The sequence below is a fragment of the Peromyscus leucopus genome, chromosome 5 (genome assembly GCF_004664715.2).
Source record: "Peromyscus leucopus breed LL Stock chromosome 5, UCI_PerLeu_2.1, whole genome shotgun sequence".
Lineage (NCBI taxonomy): Eukaryota > Metazoa > Chordata > Mammalia > Rodentia > Cricetidae > Peromyscus > Peromyscus leucopus.
In genome coordinates, this window is record NC_051067.1 from 107,187,061 (window position 1) to 107,202,805 (window position 15,745).

Below are 15,745 nucleotides of genomic sequence, written 5' to 3' on the forward strand. Positions count from 1 at the left end.
CATGTCTGTAACCCCAGTGCTGGAGAGGCAAAGACAAAAGGATCTGGGGGCTCACTGGCTGGCCAGCCCACCCAAATAGATATGCTCCAGTTCCATGGAAGACTAAGTCTAAAAAAAATTAGATGGAGTGCAATCAAGGAAGATACCTGACATCAGTTTCTGGCCTCCACCAATACACACCCACCTGAACACACACACACAATAAATACCCTAATATTATTAGATATATGTGTATATTACATGTACATGTGTGATTTGTATGTGTAATATATGTATCTGACTTTATAGTAGTTTGCTTCCTATATATATGGTGTTTAATAAGACATCATGAACATATCTCCACATTATGTTTCTATTCTTCATCATAATTAGTCTATTACTTATCTATTTACCCTTAGTTTTCTTTTGTAGTATTGAGGATTAAATTCAGGTCCTTTGGTATCTTAGGTGAGTCCTCTACCACTGAACTATTTCCACAGCCCCTATTGTTTACCTACTTATTTTCTTCCCCCTCACTAGAATATAAACTCATGAGAATAGGACCTTGTTTATTGTAGTATCTTTAGTGCCTATAGCAATGCCTGGTATATAGAAGTTGCTAAAAAAAAATAATTTGTCTAATGATGAAAACTGGGGCTGATCAGATGGCTCATTGGGTCTAAAGGTGCTTGCTATTCAAGTCTGGTGACTCAAGTTTGATCTCTGGAACTTCTATAAGGATGGGAGGAGAGAAGTAACTCCATAAAATTGTTTTTTAACCTCTATATACACACAATAGCATACCTGCCTTCGAATATACATTGTGCACACACACACACTAATAATAGTAATAATAACAACAATGATAATAATAATAATAAAATAATGAATAAGTTAGCTGGGCAGCAGTGGCACATGCCTTTAATCCCAGCACTCGGGAGGCAGAGCCAGGTGGATCTCTATGAGTTTGAGGCCAACCTGGTCTACAGAACGAGATCCAGGACTGGCACCAAAACTACACAGAAAAACCCTGTCTCGAAAAACCAAAAAAAACAGTAATAATAATAATAATAATGAATAAGTGAAACCAATATCTATTGGTCTAACATCTACTTTTCCAAGCAATTTTTGTTTTTTGTTTTTTGTTGTTTTTTTTTTTTGAGACAGGGTTTCTCTGTGTAACACTTCTGGATGTCCTGGAACTCACTCTGTAGCCCAGGCTGCCCTCGAACTCACATACGCCTGCCTCTGCCTCCCGAGTGCTGGGATTAAAGGTGTGCGTCACCACTGTCCAGAAATATTTGCTATCTTTGTTCTGATCTTTGTTTTATGGTAACTTTCAGAAAGATCCTTAATTTTCTATTTTTCCCTTATTTTCCTATTTTTAAATGTAATGTTTATTGGGGTCAATTTACACAGAATAATATTTACCTTACTGTAGACATAAATAGAATCTTTCTTTATATATATATATATATATATACATATATATATATATATATATATATGTAAAATACACATATGCAGCAAACCAAATCCTATTTTAAATATATTGTATTTTTTTTACTGTAATAAGATAGAGATAAACCAATATATACTGAGTGAAATTTCTTTTTTTTTTTAAAAAGATTTATTTATTATGTATACATTGTTCTGCCTACATGTTGGCCTGCAGGCCAGAAGAGGGCACCAGACCTCATTACAGATGGTTGTGAGCCACCATGTGGTTGCTGGGAATTGAACTCAGGACCTTTGGAAGAACAGCCAATGCTCTTAACCGCTGAGCCATCTCTCCAGCCCTTTTTTTTTTTTTTTTTTTTTTTTTTAATTTCTATTTAGGCAAAGAATGCCATCATTAATCTGTTAAAGTTATCTTTAAGTGACTGCTAAACCAGAGGTTAAAATGTTCTTCTATGCCCAGTATTACAGTATCTTATAAGGTCCCCAGTATTAGGTAGTTCTTAAAGACTCTCTGAGTCCCAGTTTACCTACTTATAAAAGGGGGATAATAGTTAGTAGAGGGTTTTTTAAAAAATTATTTTAATGTTTATTTTTATTTTGTGTACATTGGTGGTTTGCCTGCATCTATGTCTGTTTGAGAGTGCCAGATCCCCAGGAACTGGAGTTACAAACAGTTGTGAACTGCCATGTGGTTGCTGGGAATTGAACCTGGGTCCTCTGGAAGAGCAGCCAGTGCTCTTAACTGTTGAACCACCTCTCCAGCCCTATAGAGGGGCTTTTATGATTGAATAAGATGATGAGTATCAAGAGCCTGCACTCAGGCTATATTTCCTGTGCTTCCCAAGTAACTACCTCAAGTACAAACACTTTCCTCTTTTATCTGTTATTCTACAGCTATAGTAGTCTCTACTGTAATTTGTGCTAGCAGGACCTAACTATGCTTATTTTAATTTTAAAAATCATAGTCTCTCAATTCTTTAGACTTAAGTTTCAGTTTTTAAAAAAATTCTGAATTTTCTGGCTTTCACACTTAAAAGTTGATGTTCTTTTTTTATCATAGTTTTTAGTATAAGTATTCTGACTTTTAAAAAAATCATGGCCTCTACTGAGATATCTGTAAAGCATAGTTATATTAACACATCCTAGATCATGTCGGGGAAATCAAGAACTAATATTTTCTAAGCAGCATAAACTGATGATCTCAGAAGCTTTCTTCTGAGTTTTAAATAAATCCTTCTCCATGATAGCTCTAGGGAGAAGACAATGAAAACCTGTGTGACAGATGAAGGCTCTGCATCAAAAGTCAATCCTGAGGTCGACACCAGGATCGAAACAGGTCAGCATTGTTTCTGTGATAGTAAAATAACCAAGACATCAGTTGTCTTTGCTGTCATAGCCAATCTGGGCTAGAATTAAGCAAAGTAATTGTGAAAACACAGATTTAAAGCAAGTCCAGTATTTACTGACTGTTTTTTTCTCTCTTTCTTACTGCCAGAAGGACCCTGTGTTATACAGGTATAACCCAGCACCTTTCAAAGCACAAGCTGTACACTCAGAGAATTCAGTTTCATTTACATCACCTTACATCAGTTGTGACCCTAAAATTACATTACCAATCCCCACAGTCTCCTGGGCATTGATTGTTAAGGTAATTTATTTCCTTAGTCAGAGACTCGTGACTCACCTGTATCCACTGCTGCTAACACGCTGAGCCTCTTAGGCTTCCCAAGCAAGCACCTTCCCAGCTGCAGAATCTCTTGTGTTTGCAATATAGAATTTGACTGCCTTTTCTTGCATAAGCGGAAGTAGACTCCATTAATATCATATTATTCCACTAGCACAGACAAGGATTTATAACATGAGTTAAAATATACAATGAGTTATAGTGTACAGTCTCTATTGAGAACAGTCTTAGTAGACACAGCCCATTTTCAAAGGGTTTTAGAACTACCATTATTGGTGTTCCAGTACAATTAAAGTGGTTATTCCACATTAATGGCCTTCACTTTCTTTCCAGAAAAGAACTCTAATAACAAGAGATTAGCTGTGTAGTACAGATACTAAAGGTTTCCTGTTGTGCTAACATATATTGCTTCATTGTTCTGACTTTTTAATCTATCCATGTGAACATTTATTAAATCATTTTCACAGGATTTCATGATAAATTATAAAAAAAGTAATATTTTCCTTTTTCCCTTGATATCTCAGTGCATATAAATGATAGACCTATGGGTTGCTTTGTTTTGCATTAAAAAGTGTTTTTTATATTTCAAATAGATGCAATTTTTAAATAATTTTGGCAAACGCTAAAATGTATGAAGAACAACATTCTGCTTACTCAGAATCTCACCACAAAACAGAATCACAATTACTACTTTGGCTAGTTTTTCTTCTAGGTACACACATTTGTATATCCATTTTCAGATGAGAAAAGTACTTTGAAGCAAAATTTGACTGCCCCCTTATATGAACTGAATTAGAATTATACTTCACGTAATATATTATTTGTGTGTGTAAGAATTAACTCCAAGAGTCAAAGTGTCTTTAAGTTTACAGTCTTTACTTAGAATAAACTGCTGCACTAGACAATCGGTTTCCAAAAGTTCTTTGAGGCACCATCTGCTGCCTAATTTTTTAATATAAAATTTATTTTGCTGGTTTGAGACATTAAAGAGCTTTGCTCCCCACTGCCAATTGTGTTTGTGCTAGATCCTTGGGGAGGATGGCCAGTAAGCTCTGTTGGTAATGCAATATGATTAACGTAGTTATGCCATGTTAGTGGGCATGCCTCAGGCTTTCCTGCAGAACAGCTTCCGCCTGCTCAGCTGTTCAAGGCAGTGCTTTTGAATAGGCAGGGAATTTCTCTGTCTTGGATTCTTGTCCTGTTCACACCCTCAAAATAAGCATACTCAGGCTATATCTTTAGCCTCCCTGTTCTTTCTTGTCCCCTTGTCCTTGTTGATATCACCCATTTTTTGTTTTGTTTTGTTTTTTGAGACAGGATTTCTCTGTGTAGCCTTGACTGTCCTGGAATTCACTCTTTAGACCAGGCTAGCCTCAAACTCACAGAGATTTGCCTGCCTCTGCCTCCTGAGTGCCGGGATTAAAGGCGTGTGCCACCACTCCCACCATCCCTTGCTACCTTTTAATTTTTTTAATTTCTATTTTATGTATGAGTGCTGTGTATGTATACCTGCACACCAGAACAGAGGACATTAGATCCCACTATAAATGGTTGTGAGCCACCATGTGGTTACTGGGAATTGAACTCAGGACCTCTGGAAGAGCAGCCAGCGCTCTTAACCGCTGAGCCATCTCTCCAGCCACAAATTTTTTTCTTTTTATTATTAAGAAATTTTCTATTTATTTTACATACCAACCACAGATTCCCCTCTCCTCCCTCCTCCCATCCCCCAGCCTCCCCCACCCCCCCATTCCCACATCCTCCAAAGCAAGGTCTCCCATAGGGAGCCTGGTACATTCAGTTGAGGCAGGTCCAAGCCCCTCCCCCCCTGCACCAAGGCTGCACAAGGTGTCCTACCATAGGCACTGAGCTCCAAAGAGTCTGCTCATGCACAAGGGGTGGATCCCAATCCCACTGCCTGGGGGCCCCCTAAATAGTTCAACTGTCTTGCCGATCTAGAGGACCTAGTCTGGTCCCATGGGGGCTCCACAGCTATTGGTCCACAGTTCATGAGTTTCCACTAGTTTGGCTGGCTGTCTCTGCATGTTTTCCTATCATGATATTGATGTCCCTTGCTCATAGAACCCCTCCTCTCTCTCATTGATTGGATTCCTGGAGCTAGGCCTGGCGCCCGGCCATGGATCTCCGCATCTGCTTCCATCAGTCACTGGATGAAGGCTCTATGATGACAGTTAGGGTATTCACTCATCTGATTACCAGAGTAGGCCAGTTCAGGCACCCTCTCGACTATTGCTAGTAGTCTAAGGTGGGGTCATCTTTGTGGATTCCTGGGAACTTCCCTAGCACCCTGTTTCTCCCTGTTCCCATGATGTCTTCATTTATCATGGTATCTCTTTCCTTACTCTCCCACTGTCCATGTTTCTGATTGAACCTCCCATTCCCTTATGTTCTCATCCCCCATCCCTTGCCCTCCATTACCACCACCACCCTCACCTCCAGTTTGCTCATGTAGATCTCATCTATTTCTCCTTCGCTGGGCTATCTATGTGTCCCTCTTAGAGTCCAGCTTCTCTGGAGCTGTGGGTTGTAGTCTGGTTATCCTTTGCTTTACATCTAGTATCCACTTATGAGTGAGTACATACCATGTTTTTCCTTCTGAGTCTGGGTTACCTCACTCAGGATGATATTTTCTAGTTCCTTCTATTTGCCTGCAAACCTCATGATATCATTGTTTTTTACTACTGAGCAGTACTCCTTTGTGTATATGGGTTACATTTTCTTTATCCATTCTTTGGTTGAGGGGCATCTAGGTTGTTTCCAGGTTCTGGCTATTATGAATAATGCTGTTATGAACATAGCTGAGCATGTGTCCTTGTGGTATGATTGAGCATTCCTTGGTATATGCCCAAGAGTGGTATAGCTGGGTCTTGAGGTAGATTGATTTCCAATTTTCTGAGAAACAGCCCTCACATTTTAATTTATAAAGTAAATATATTTATTACTTGTTTTCTACTTTCTCATTTATTAAAAATATTAGTCTAGCTTGACAGCTGTACCAGTGTCTCACCAGCCACTCATCTCTGTTAACTAACTAGAATCATCTCGCTCTAAATGTTCCAGCCCCTCAAGCTAAATGTCCCCCAGAGCAGACAAAGCCTAAAGAGCTCTTTGTGTTTCATGGGAATCATCCCAACTCTGCTGTGATCCTGGCTCAGAATCACATGGGTGTTGTCTAGTTTTCTTTCTGTTGCTATGACAAACACCACTACCAAAAGCAACTTGGACAGAAAAGGATGTATTTCCTTACAGTTCCCAATCACAGTCCATCACTGAAGAAAGCCAAGGCAGGAACTCAGTAAGTCAAGCAGGGCAGAAACCTGGAGGCAGATACTGAAGCAGTGACCTTGGAGGAACACTGCTTACTGGCTTGCTCCCAATGGCTTGCTCAGCTTGCTTTTTTATACAACCTAGGACCATCTTTCCAGAGGTAACAATGCCACAATGGCCTAGGACCTCCCACATCAATCATTAGTCAAGACAATGTCTCATAGATTGGCTCACAGGCCAGTCTGATGGAGTCAGTTTCTTGGTTGAGGTTCCCTCTTCCCAGATGATTCTAGCTTGTGTCAGGTTGATTAAAAAAAAACAAACAAAAAAAAAACAAACAAAAAAAAACCCTACCCGGCACCAGGGTTTGATGCTGCTGATCCTCCAAGTTTATATCCTTCAGTGTAATTCTGAGCCCCCCTTTCCTTTCCTTCCTTCCTTCCTTTTTTTTTTTTTTCAAGTCCTGGCTGTCCTGGAACTTGCTCTGTAGACCAGGCTGGCCTCAAATTGAGAGAGCTGCCTGCCTCTGACTCCAGTTCTGGGATTAAAGGCATGTGCCACCACTGTCTGGCCTTTCCATTTCCTAATAGTCTCAGTTTTACAGGTCTCTTAATACTCACTGAGTTCAAACTCTGGCCCAGGTGCTGTCTGTGATCTCATCTAATCCTCACATCCTTAAAGTTGTTTGACAGGTGAAGAAACTGAGACCCAAACAGATGAAATAACCTGCCCTACTTATACAATAAGTGGCAGAATTTGGGTGCCAAGTGTGGTCTATATATCATCAAAGTTCTTCCTGCAGCTTTTTTTTTTCTCATTTATTTTGTACTTTGATGCCAGATTAATTCTCTTAAAACACAGCTGAGATAATTAATTATTCATTCCTGCTTAAAGATTTGATGGCTCCCACCCAACTATTAATTTTCAATTCCTTAAGCTGGTATACAACGTTCCCCTGAACTATGGCCTCAACTTATTTCTTCAGCCTACCCTGAAGCCTTACCTCCTGCTTCTCCACTACAGAGTACAATTCTCCACCGAAACCAGACCATCTCCCCGCCCCCCCATTCAGTCCTTTCTTTGTCTTTCCTCCGAAAACAAATGCCATTCCTCTGAAGAGCTTTCATCAGACTCTACCTCTTCTTTATGACCAAGCTCAAAGTCTTTTCATTTAGCAAATGAAAATTCATTTAAAATTCATCAACAAAAAGATTTTTTCATTTTTAAAATCAAATGCCTATTTAAGGTTTTTTTTTGGGGGGGGGGTTATTTTGTTTTGTTTTGTTTTTTTGGTTTTTCGAGACAGGGTTTCTCTGTGTAGCTTTGCGCCTTTCCTGGAACTCACTTTGGAGACCAGGCTGGCCTCGAACTCACAGAGATCCACCTGGCTCTGCCTCCCGGAGTGCTGGGATTAAATGCATGCACCACCACTGCCCGGCCAAATGCCTGTTTAAAAGATATGTGTGTACATGTATTTGGGTGCATGTACACATGTGTGTGGAGACCAGAGGTTGATGGTTCTTTCTCAATCATTCTTCACCTCACCTATTTTTTCATTTTGCACATGCATGTGTGAGTGTTGTACTTGAGTGGTGTATGTGTGTTTGTATGTATGTGGATGCACATGTTTGGGCAGGAACAAGTGTGTGTAGAGGCCAGAGGTTGGCGTCTGGTCTCTTCTTTGATCACTTTCCATCTTATATATTACTTAAATAGGGTCTCTCACTTGAACCCATAACTTACCAGTTCAGCTAAGCAGCTTGCCCATTAGGATCACAGGCAGGCTGCTTGCCCACCCAATATGTAGGTGCTAGGGGTCCAAACTCTGGTCCTTATGCTTGCATGGCAAGTGCTTTAATCACTGAGCCTGCTTTTGTCTTTTTTTCTTTTCTTCCTTCCTTTCTTTTTTTTTTTTTTTTTTTTTGAGTAGTCAGGGTATCTTGCTGAATCTGGAGCTCACCAATTCAGCTAAGCTGGCTGGTCTCATAGTATTGTATATGTATTCCTGGCTTGACTAGAACTCTCAATGTAGAACAGATTGACCTTGAATTTATAGAGATCTGCCTGCTTCGGTATCTTGAGTACTAGGATTAAAAGTGTTTGCCACAAGCAATGTATAGAGGTGCATGCCTTTAATCCCAGCACTTGGGCAGCAGAGGCAGGCAATTTTTGTGAGTTCCAGGACAGCCTGTTCTACAGAGTGAGTTCCAGGACAACCAGAGCTACATAGTGAGACCCTGTCTCAAGGGGGAGGGGAGTGTGTACCACATGCCTAGTTCTTCTGTAATATTTTGTGAGTTGTTAGCTCATTTCTTCCTAATGCTGATAAATAGTCCATTGTCCTATAGTTTACTTAGTAAACTCAACTTCTAAAGGACATCTTGATTGCCTCTAAAATTTGAAATTATAATGAAAAAGAATACTATAAATATCCTTGTACAGATTTTGTTTTGAGACAGGGTCTTTTTGTTTTTGTTTTTGTTTTTGTTTTGAGACTGGGTTTCTTTGTATAGCACTGGTTGTCCTGGAACTCTCTCTCTCTCTCTCTCTCTCTCTCTCTCTCTCTCTCTCTCTCTCTCTCACACACACACACACACACACACACACACACACACACACAGGGCAAGGGGCAATTTTTTTTTTTTTTTTTTTTTTTTTTTTTTTTTTGGTTTTTCGAGACAGGGTTTCTCTGTGTAGCTTTGCGCCTTTCCTGGAACTCGCTTTGGAGACCAGGCTGGCCTCGAACTCACAGAGATCCGCCTGCCTCTGCCTCCTGAGTGCTGGGATTAAAGGCATGCGCCACCACCGCCTGGCAGCAAGGGGCGATTTTTAAGACTTCACCTCAGTGGTTCATCCCGATAACTAACAGACACATCAAGGTCTTCTTCGTTATTACATATTTATTTATTTATTCTCTCTGTGTGTGGGGGCACTCATGCTGCAATGTAGGTGTTGGGGGCCAGAAGACAACTGACTAACTCAAGTGGTCAGACTTGGCAGCAAGTGCCTTTACCCTCAGCCATCCCACCAGCTCCAAGGTCTTCTTTATAACTGGTTAAAAGCTATCCCATTTCAACTTGTTGATTCTCATCATCTCAATTTAGCCATGATGGTGTTTTACATGGATAAAAGTCAGTAGGGAATAGCAGAGACTTTCCAAAATACTGGCTTAAACAAGACAGAAGTTCATTTCTCTTTCATATAGAAAGAACCTTTCAAGGCTGTTGTGGGGTCAGGGAATTTTAAGAGTGGAATGATAGCCAGGCAGTGGTGGGGAGGGGAGGAGAGGGGAGGAGCATGAGGTAGCATGCATTTAATTCCAGCAGATCTCTGTGAGTTCAAGGCCAGCTTGGTCTATGGAAAGAGTTCCAGAAGGCTACACACACATACACACACACATACACACACACACACACACACACACACACACACACACACACACACACCCCAAAACAAAACAAACAAACAAACAAACAAAAAACCTGTCTCCAAAAAACTGAAAATAAATAAATAAAAAGAGTGGAATGATAAATGCAGGGGTAACTAGCAATCTCTGCTACAGTGCAAAAGAGAGCAATTTAGCTCTGTCTACTGGGCAGAACTTGTGTTAGGCTAGCAAGGGAATGACACAATAGTGTCAGATCTTCATATACTTCCAGTCCTGTGCTATTTATCTCACAGCTAATTAGGTCACAAGTCAGGCTGAGACAAGAACGCCACTGTGACAGAGACAGACATAGGAAGGAAGCAGTAGCCCTCAAATACTGAGGGGGCCTGGGAAATAGTTTCTAGATGGGAGATGCTTGAGTAGGTCATTCAGTGGGCATAGTTGAGAAGAAAAAGTTGTCAAAAAGAAGCTGCAAACCTACATCTGAGAAATGAGGAATGTGTTGGCAGCAAGTCCAAGTAGGACAGATCAGCAAATAATAGGTATAACAGATTAAGACATTGACTCAGCTTGTGACTGGCACAAAGACCAAGTTGCTAAGAGCCTCCTTCCTAATAACTGTGTTCATTTTTATACTCATGTGAAAATGAATAGCAATTGGTTTTATAGAGGCATGAGTAGATGTGTCCCTGGAGAGATAACTCAAGCTAGGTTCAGTCAAATGAGGACTCATCTGAATACAGCAATAATAATGGGACTACAAATGAGGAAGTACATCCAGATTAAATCCTCAAGGATGAAAAGAAAACCTGGAGACAAACACTGAGGGGTTTTTTGCCTGTGATGTTTTGTTACAGAAATTAAATTTATAAAGAATTGAGTCTATGAATAAAATATTCAAGAGATATTGAAGAGATCAAAGTACAAGGATGCTGAAGCTACAATTCATGACAGTCTATTATGGTGGGAAAACACTAATTTTATTATAATTGTCATTTAATGTGAATGTGATTGCATATTTTAAGGTGGAGATTAAATTTTTATTAGGGATTAGTAAATCAAATAAAATGGCTCAGTTGCATTTATTTTAGGGACTAGTAGCAGACAAGTAATTTCCTTTTTAAAAGAGTTATTTATTTGCTGAGTGGTGGCGGCGGTAGCAGTAGCGGCAGCGGCAGAGCACGCCTTTAAACCCAGCACTTGGGAGGCAGAGGCAGGCGGATCTCTATGAGTTCGAGGCCAGCCTGGTTTACAGACTGAGATCCAGGACAGGTTCCAAAACTACACAGAGAAACCCTGTCTCGAAAAAACAAACAAACAAAAAGATTTATTTATTTATTGGTTTTTCAAGACAAGGTTTCTCTGTGTAGTCTTATACTGGAACTTGCTCTGTAGACCAGGCTGGTCTCAAACTTACAGAGATCCACCTGCGTTTGCCTCCCAAGTGCTGGGATTAAAGGAATGCACCACCACAGCCCAGCTATTTATTTTAATTTTGTATGTATGACTGTTTTGCCTGCATGTGTGTGTATCACATGTGTGCAGTAGAACCCACAGTGGCCAAAAGAGGGCATCAGATCCCCTGAAACTGTAGTTACAGATGGTTATGGTCTTCATTTGCATGCTAGAAACTGAATCCAGTTTCTCTACAAGAGCAGCAAGTGCTATTAATCCCTGAACCATCTCTCCAGCCCAAGTTATTTCTGCTTTTAATTTTTTTTATTTGAAATTGTATAAAATGTTTATCACAGTTTTACAGTGAGAAGAAGGGGGCAAAAGAAGTTTGAGGAGACAGAGCTTCTGCTCAAGTGAGACTTGCTCTTCAAAATGTCTCTACCAATTGCTTGAGTCTAGGAGTTCTGGACTGTAACATGCTATGCCAATCAGGTGTATGCACCAAATTCAATATGATGACCTTGGTGGTCAGGGGACTACCAGGTTGTATAAGGAGGAGTGAACTGGCCAAGGTCAGAAATGGAGCAGGTGAGAATGTCTCTCCCTTGCCTAGCTGGGTCACTGGAAAGGGATTGCCTTAAGGGCGTGTGACATCAGTAGGTGGGTGGCTCTCTGTATCAGATACATACCTTGAAGAGCAAACAGCTGAAGTCCTTTTCCATAGCTGGGCACCAAGTCCTTCCCTGTTAGGCATCTAGGCAATCCATTTTTATTTCATTCTCCTATGGACTGTAAAGTCTTTGACCAAACATGTGAAGGAGAACATCCCTCCTCAGCTGTGATTGCTAGCACCTGAAGTAGTCACCTATTAGTTCTTTGCCCCCATATCAGCATTATAAAGTCAATGTGGTCCTGTTACCTTGGTGTGGGGGGGTGTAAAAAATGGGTTGGACAATAATGTCACAACTGTACTTGTTTGGGGGATTAAGTACTCAACATATTTTCTATCTGAAGAAAAATAAAGTATAAGATAAAAAATTATCTAAGAATGCAAATTGTTATGTAACCTTTTACTAATTTTCCCTGATGTGGCATGTAAAAAATTTAACCATAATTGTGTCAGAACAAATTACCAGAGTTTTTTTGTTCAAGGAGAACATAGCAGGACAGGCAAGGTGGCTCAGAAGATAAAGAAGACACATGATGACCCACATTTCATCCCTGGGACCCATTTGGTGGAAAGAAGAGCCAACTTGCCTAAATTGTCCTTGACCTCCACAAGTATGCCATGGCATGCATGCATTCACACACATAATAAATAAGTAAAATATAGCAAAAATTTTAAAAGTAATACAGCAGCTGGTCATGGTAACACACACTTGTAATTCTAGTACTTTAGAGGCTAAGGCAAGAGGATCATTAGGTAAATGCTAGCCTGCACTATAAAGAGAAACCCTATCTAGAAAGTAGAGAGAGAACCCACAAAATGAGGGGAGGAATTTGAAAATCATATATCTGAAAAGGGTCTAGCATCCATTTTATACAAGGAACTCTTACAACTCAGTAACAAAAAGATGGGTGACTTGACACTGGGGAGATGACCCAGTGGGTGCCTTCACTAGCTGCACAAACCTGGAGACCTGAGTTCAATACCCAGAACCCATGGAAAAAACAAGATGTGGAGGCACACATCTGTAATTCCAGCCTTCCTTTGACAAAGTGAGAGGTGAAGACAGGATAATCACCTGGAAGTATGAGGGTTGTGTGTACAGCATAGCAGCATAAATGAGAGACCCTGCCTCTCAACAAGATAAAGGTGAGAACCAACTCATAAAAGCTGCCCATCGACCACCACACGCTCATCTTGGCACCCACACACCTGCACAATCAATACAGTATTTCTTAAAAGATGAGCAATTTGACTAAATGTGGGCAAAGGATTTAAATACATGCTTCTCAAAAAACATATGCAACTGACCAACCACACTGACTATCAGGGAAATACAAATCATAACCACTTCATACACTTTAGGAATACAAGACTCAACAGGACAGATAATAGGTGAAAGCAAGGATGTGGGAAAATTTGATTCTTCATTCATTGCTAATAGCAGAGTGAATTTGTACAGCATCTTTGGAAATAGTTTAACAGTTCCTCAAGAAGTTAAACATAGAGTTACCAGAAACTCCACTCTACTACTGTTTTCTGGGAAAAAATTAAAACATGCATCTATGCAGACACTTGTACAGTAATAAAAACAGTGTTATCCACAATGGCCAAAAGCTTATTGATTGATGAATGATGAAGCAAGCTATGATATATCCATATAAGGAATAGTATTCGGCCATGGCATGGTTGCTCACACCTTTAATACCAGCACTCAAGAGGCAGGCAGTTCTCTGTGAGTTCGAGGCCAGCCTGATCTGCAAAGCAAGTTCCAGGACAGCCAGAGCTGTTACACAGAGTAACCCTGTCTCGAAAGACCAAAAAAAAAAAGTATTCAACCATGGAAGGAAGGAATTGCTGAGATGTGCACAGACTGTATCTTGAAACCATCACACTAAATGAAGGCCATATGCAGAAGGCCATTTATGAGTCCATTTATTTGAAATATGCAGAAGGCCATTTATGAGTCCATTTATTTGAAATATGTAGAAAAATAAGCTTATGCAGACTGAAAGTGAATTGATGGTTTTGAGGGGATAGCAGAAAAGGAAGAATTGGCCATGACAACTACGGGATTTCTTCATAGGGTAATGAAATGTTCTGCAATGAGATCATGATGATAGTTGCTCAACTTTGTGAATATACTGAGAACCACTGAGTGGTATTCTGTAAAAGGTTGAAAGCAGTGATACAGTAATTACATCTCAATTAAAATAAAACTCTCCTCTCACTCACCCCAAGAAGAGTGAGTCTGTACAATTTGATGACTGACTGAGATTTCAGTGTGAGAATCCAAGAACAAGTTTCTGTCTTGAGGGATTGTTGAGGAGGAATACCAATGCCCAGATTAGGGAGATGCCCGCAGGAGGAGTCTTGTAAGTGAAGATAGTAATTTTGGCTTAAAAAATACTGCTTATGTATGTTTGTGCTTTTATAGGGAACTTTATTCAGGAAATTCAGGGCTGGACATAAAAAGATCAGACTAAACCAAGTATCACAGTGCACACCTGCAATCCCAAAACCTGGGAGGTGGAAACATTAGGGTCAGAAGTTCAAGGTCATTCTCAGCTACATAATGAGTTGGAGGTAAACCTGGGCTGCATGACATCCTATCTTTAAAAAGAGAAAGGCCAATTGAGAGTGACAGAGATGAGAGTTAAGATATTTTGATTTTGGATCATTTAGTCTTCAGTTACACCTGGAGACCAGGAGGTATGTTAGCACTTGGCAAAGAGCTCAGACATTGGAGGATTTGCTTAAATCGAAAATTAGGTTGAAGAAAAGAAAAAGAACCTGTGAGTTTGGAAATCAGTGTTAAGGGCTACACAGAAAAAGGCATCTTGTGCAGGGTGAGGATGAAAGGAGCCTGAACCCAAATCAGTTTACTTTTCTCCAGTGATCAGATTGCAGCCACCAGTCTGCTTCTCCTTGTTTTGTCCACAGTGCCACAGTGAAAGCTACCAAAGAGCACAAAGTTAGAGAGCTTCATGCTATTTTCAGAAAGGTAGTTTTACCAAAGTCAGCAATAGAAGAGTTATCTTGTATCTACAGGCAACATTTCAAACCCAGAAAGCAACTCAGAAATAGGATGCATCTCAGAGTCCCAAATGAACTTAGGGGCTGTTGTTCAGGAGGCTGCCTTTGCTGTTCTGTGTTTTCATTTGCACTGGCTCTTGGTAGTTTCCTTCTGCCAGAAACTTTCAGAACACATTGCTTGAAGAAGGTCCAAGATTTTGAAACTATCTTGATTCTTGCACAATCCTGCTAAAAAGAACTTCCCTAAACTAATGCAAAACAAAAACAAAAACAAAAACAAAACTACAACTTATTTTCAAAAGTTCCTCCAGAAGGGAGGCTGCTCTAGAACTTGTAAAGACCATACTTGGGATCCTCTTGCTTCAGCCTTTCCTGTCCTGGGATAAGCACACATCTGTTTGCCAGTTCAAATTGTAACTTCCAGAGCCTCTATTAGGAGTTATATATATTCATTTTTAAAGTTATTTCTCTAATCATATGTAAGAAATACTGGGAGACCTAAGCATTTAGTATTCTTTATACAGCAGGTTTGATTAGATATTCTCTTCTTACAAATGAGGAAATCAAGGCAAAAAGAGCCAGGCTTGCAATGATGAATCAGTGCAGTCTGCAGATTAGAGCCCTGGAGATATAGAGCCAGGGTCCATTCTGGACATATGCTGTAGAGGGAGATTGCTGAATTAATGTCAGATGGCATTATTTACTCACATGGGAAGTGTGCAAAACACTATTTGCCTTCTGAATGTCTATCGAGCACTTCAGAATTCATGTGACCACTTAATATCCATGAGGTTGTTTTTGCCTCCCTTCAACTGAACTACTGACAGACAGGTAGTATGTATCATTA

The 15,745-nt window shown here is 40.1% G+C and overlaps 1 protein-coding gene across 2 annotated transcripts in view; it reads left to right on the top strand.

The window, feature by feature from the left end:
- The window catches only part of Lrrc36 (leucine rich repeat containing 36), a 70,311-nt gene that overhangs the window by 31,937 nt on the left and 22,629 nt on the right, over positions 1-15,745 (top strand). For both annotated transcript variants that reach the window (XM_028854366.2, XM_028854367.2), the window contains exon 5: positions 2,688-2,776. In XM_028854366.2, coding sequence (XP_028710199.1) covers positions 2,688-2,776 — 89 coding nt within the window. The remainder of the gene's footprint in view (positions 1-2,687; positions 2,777-15,745) is intronic.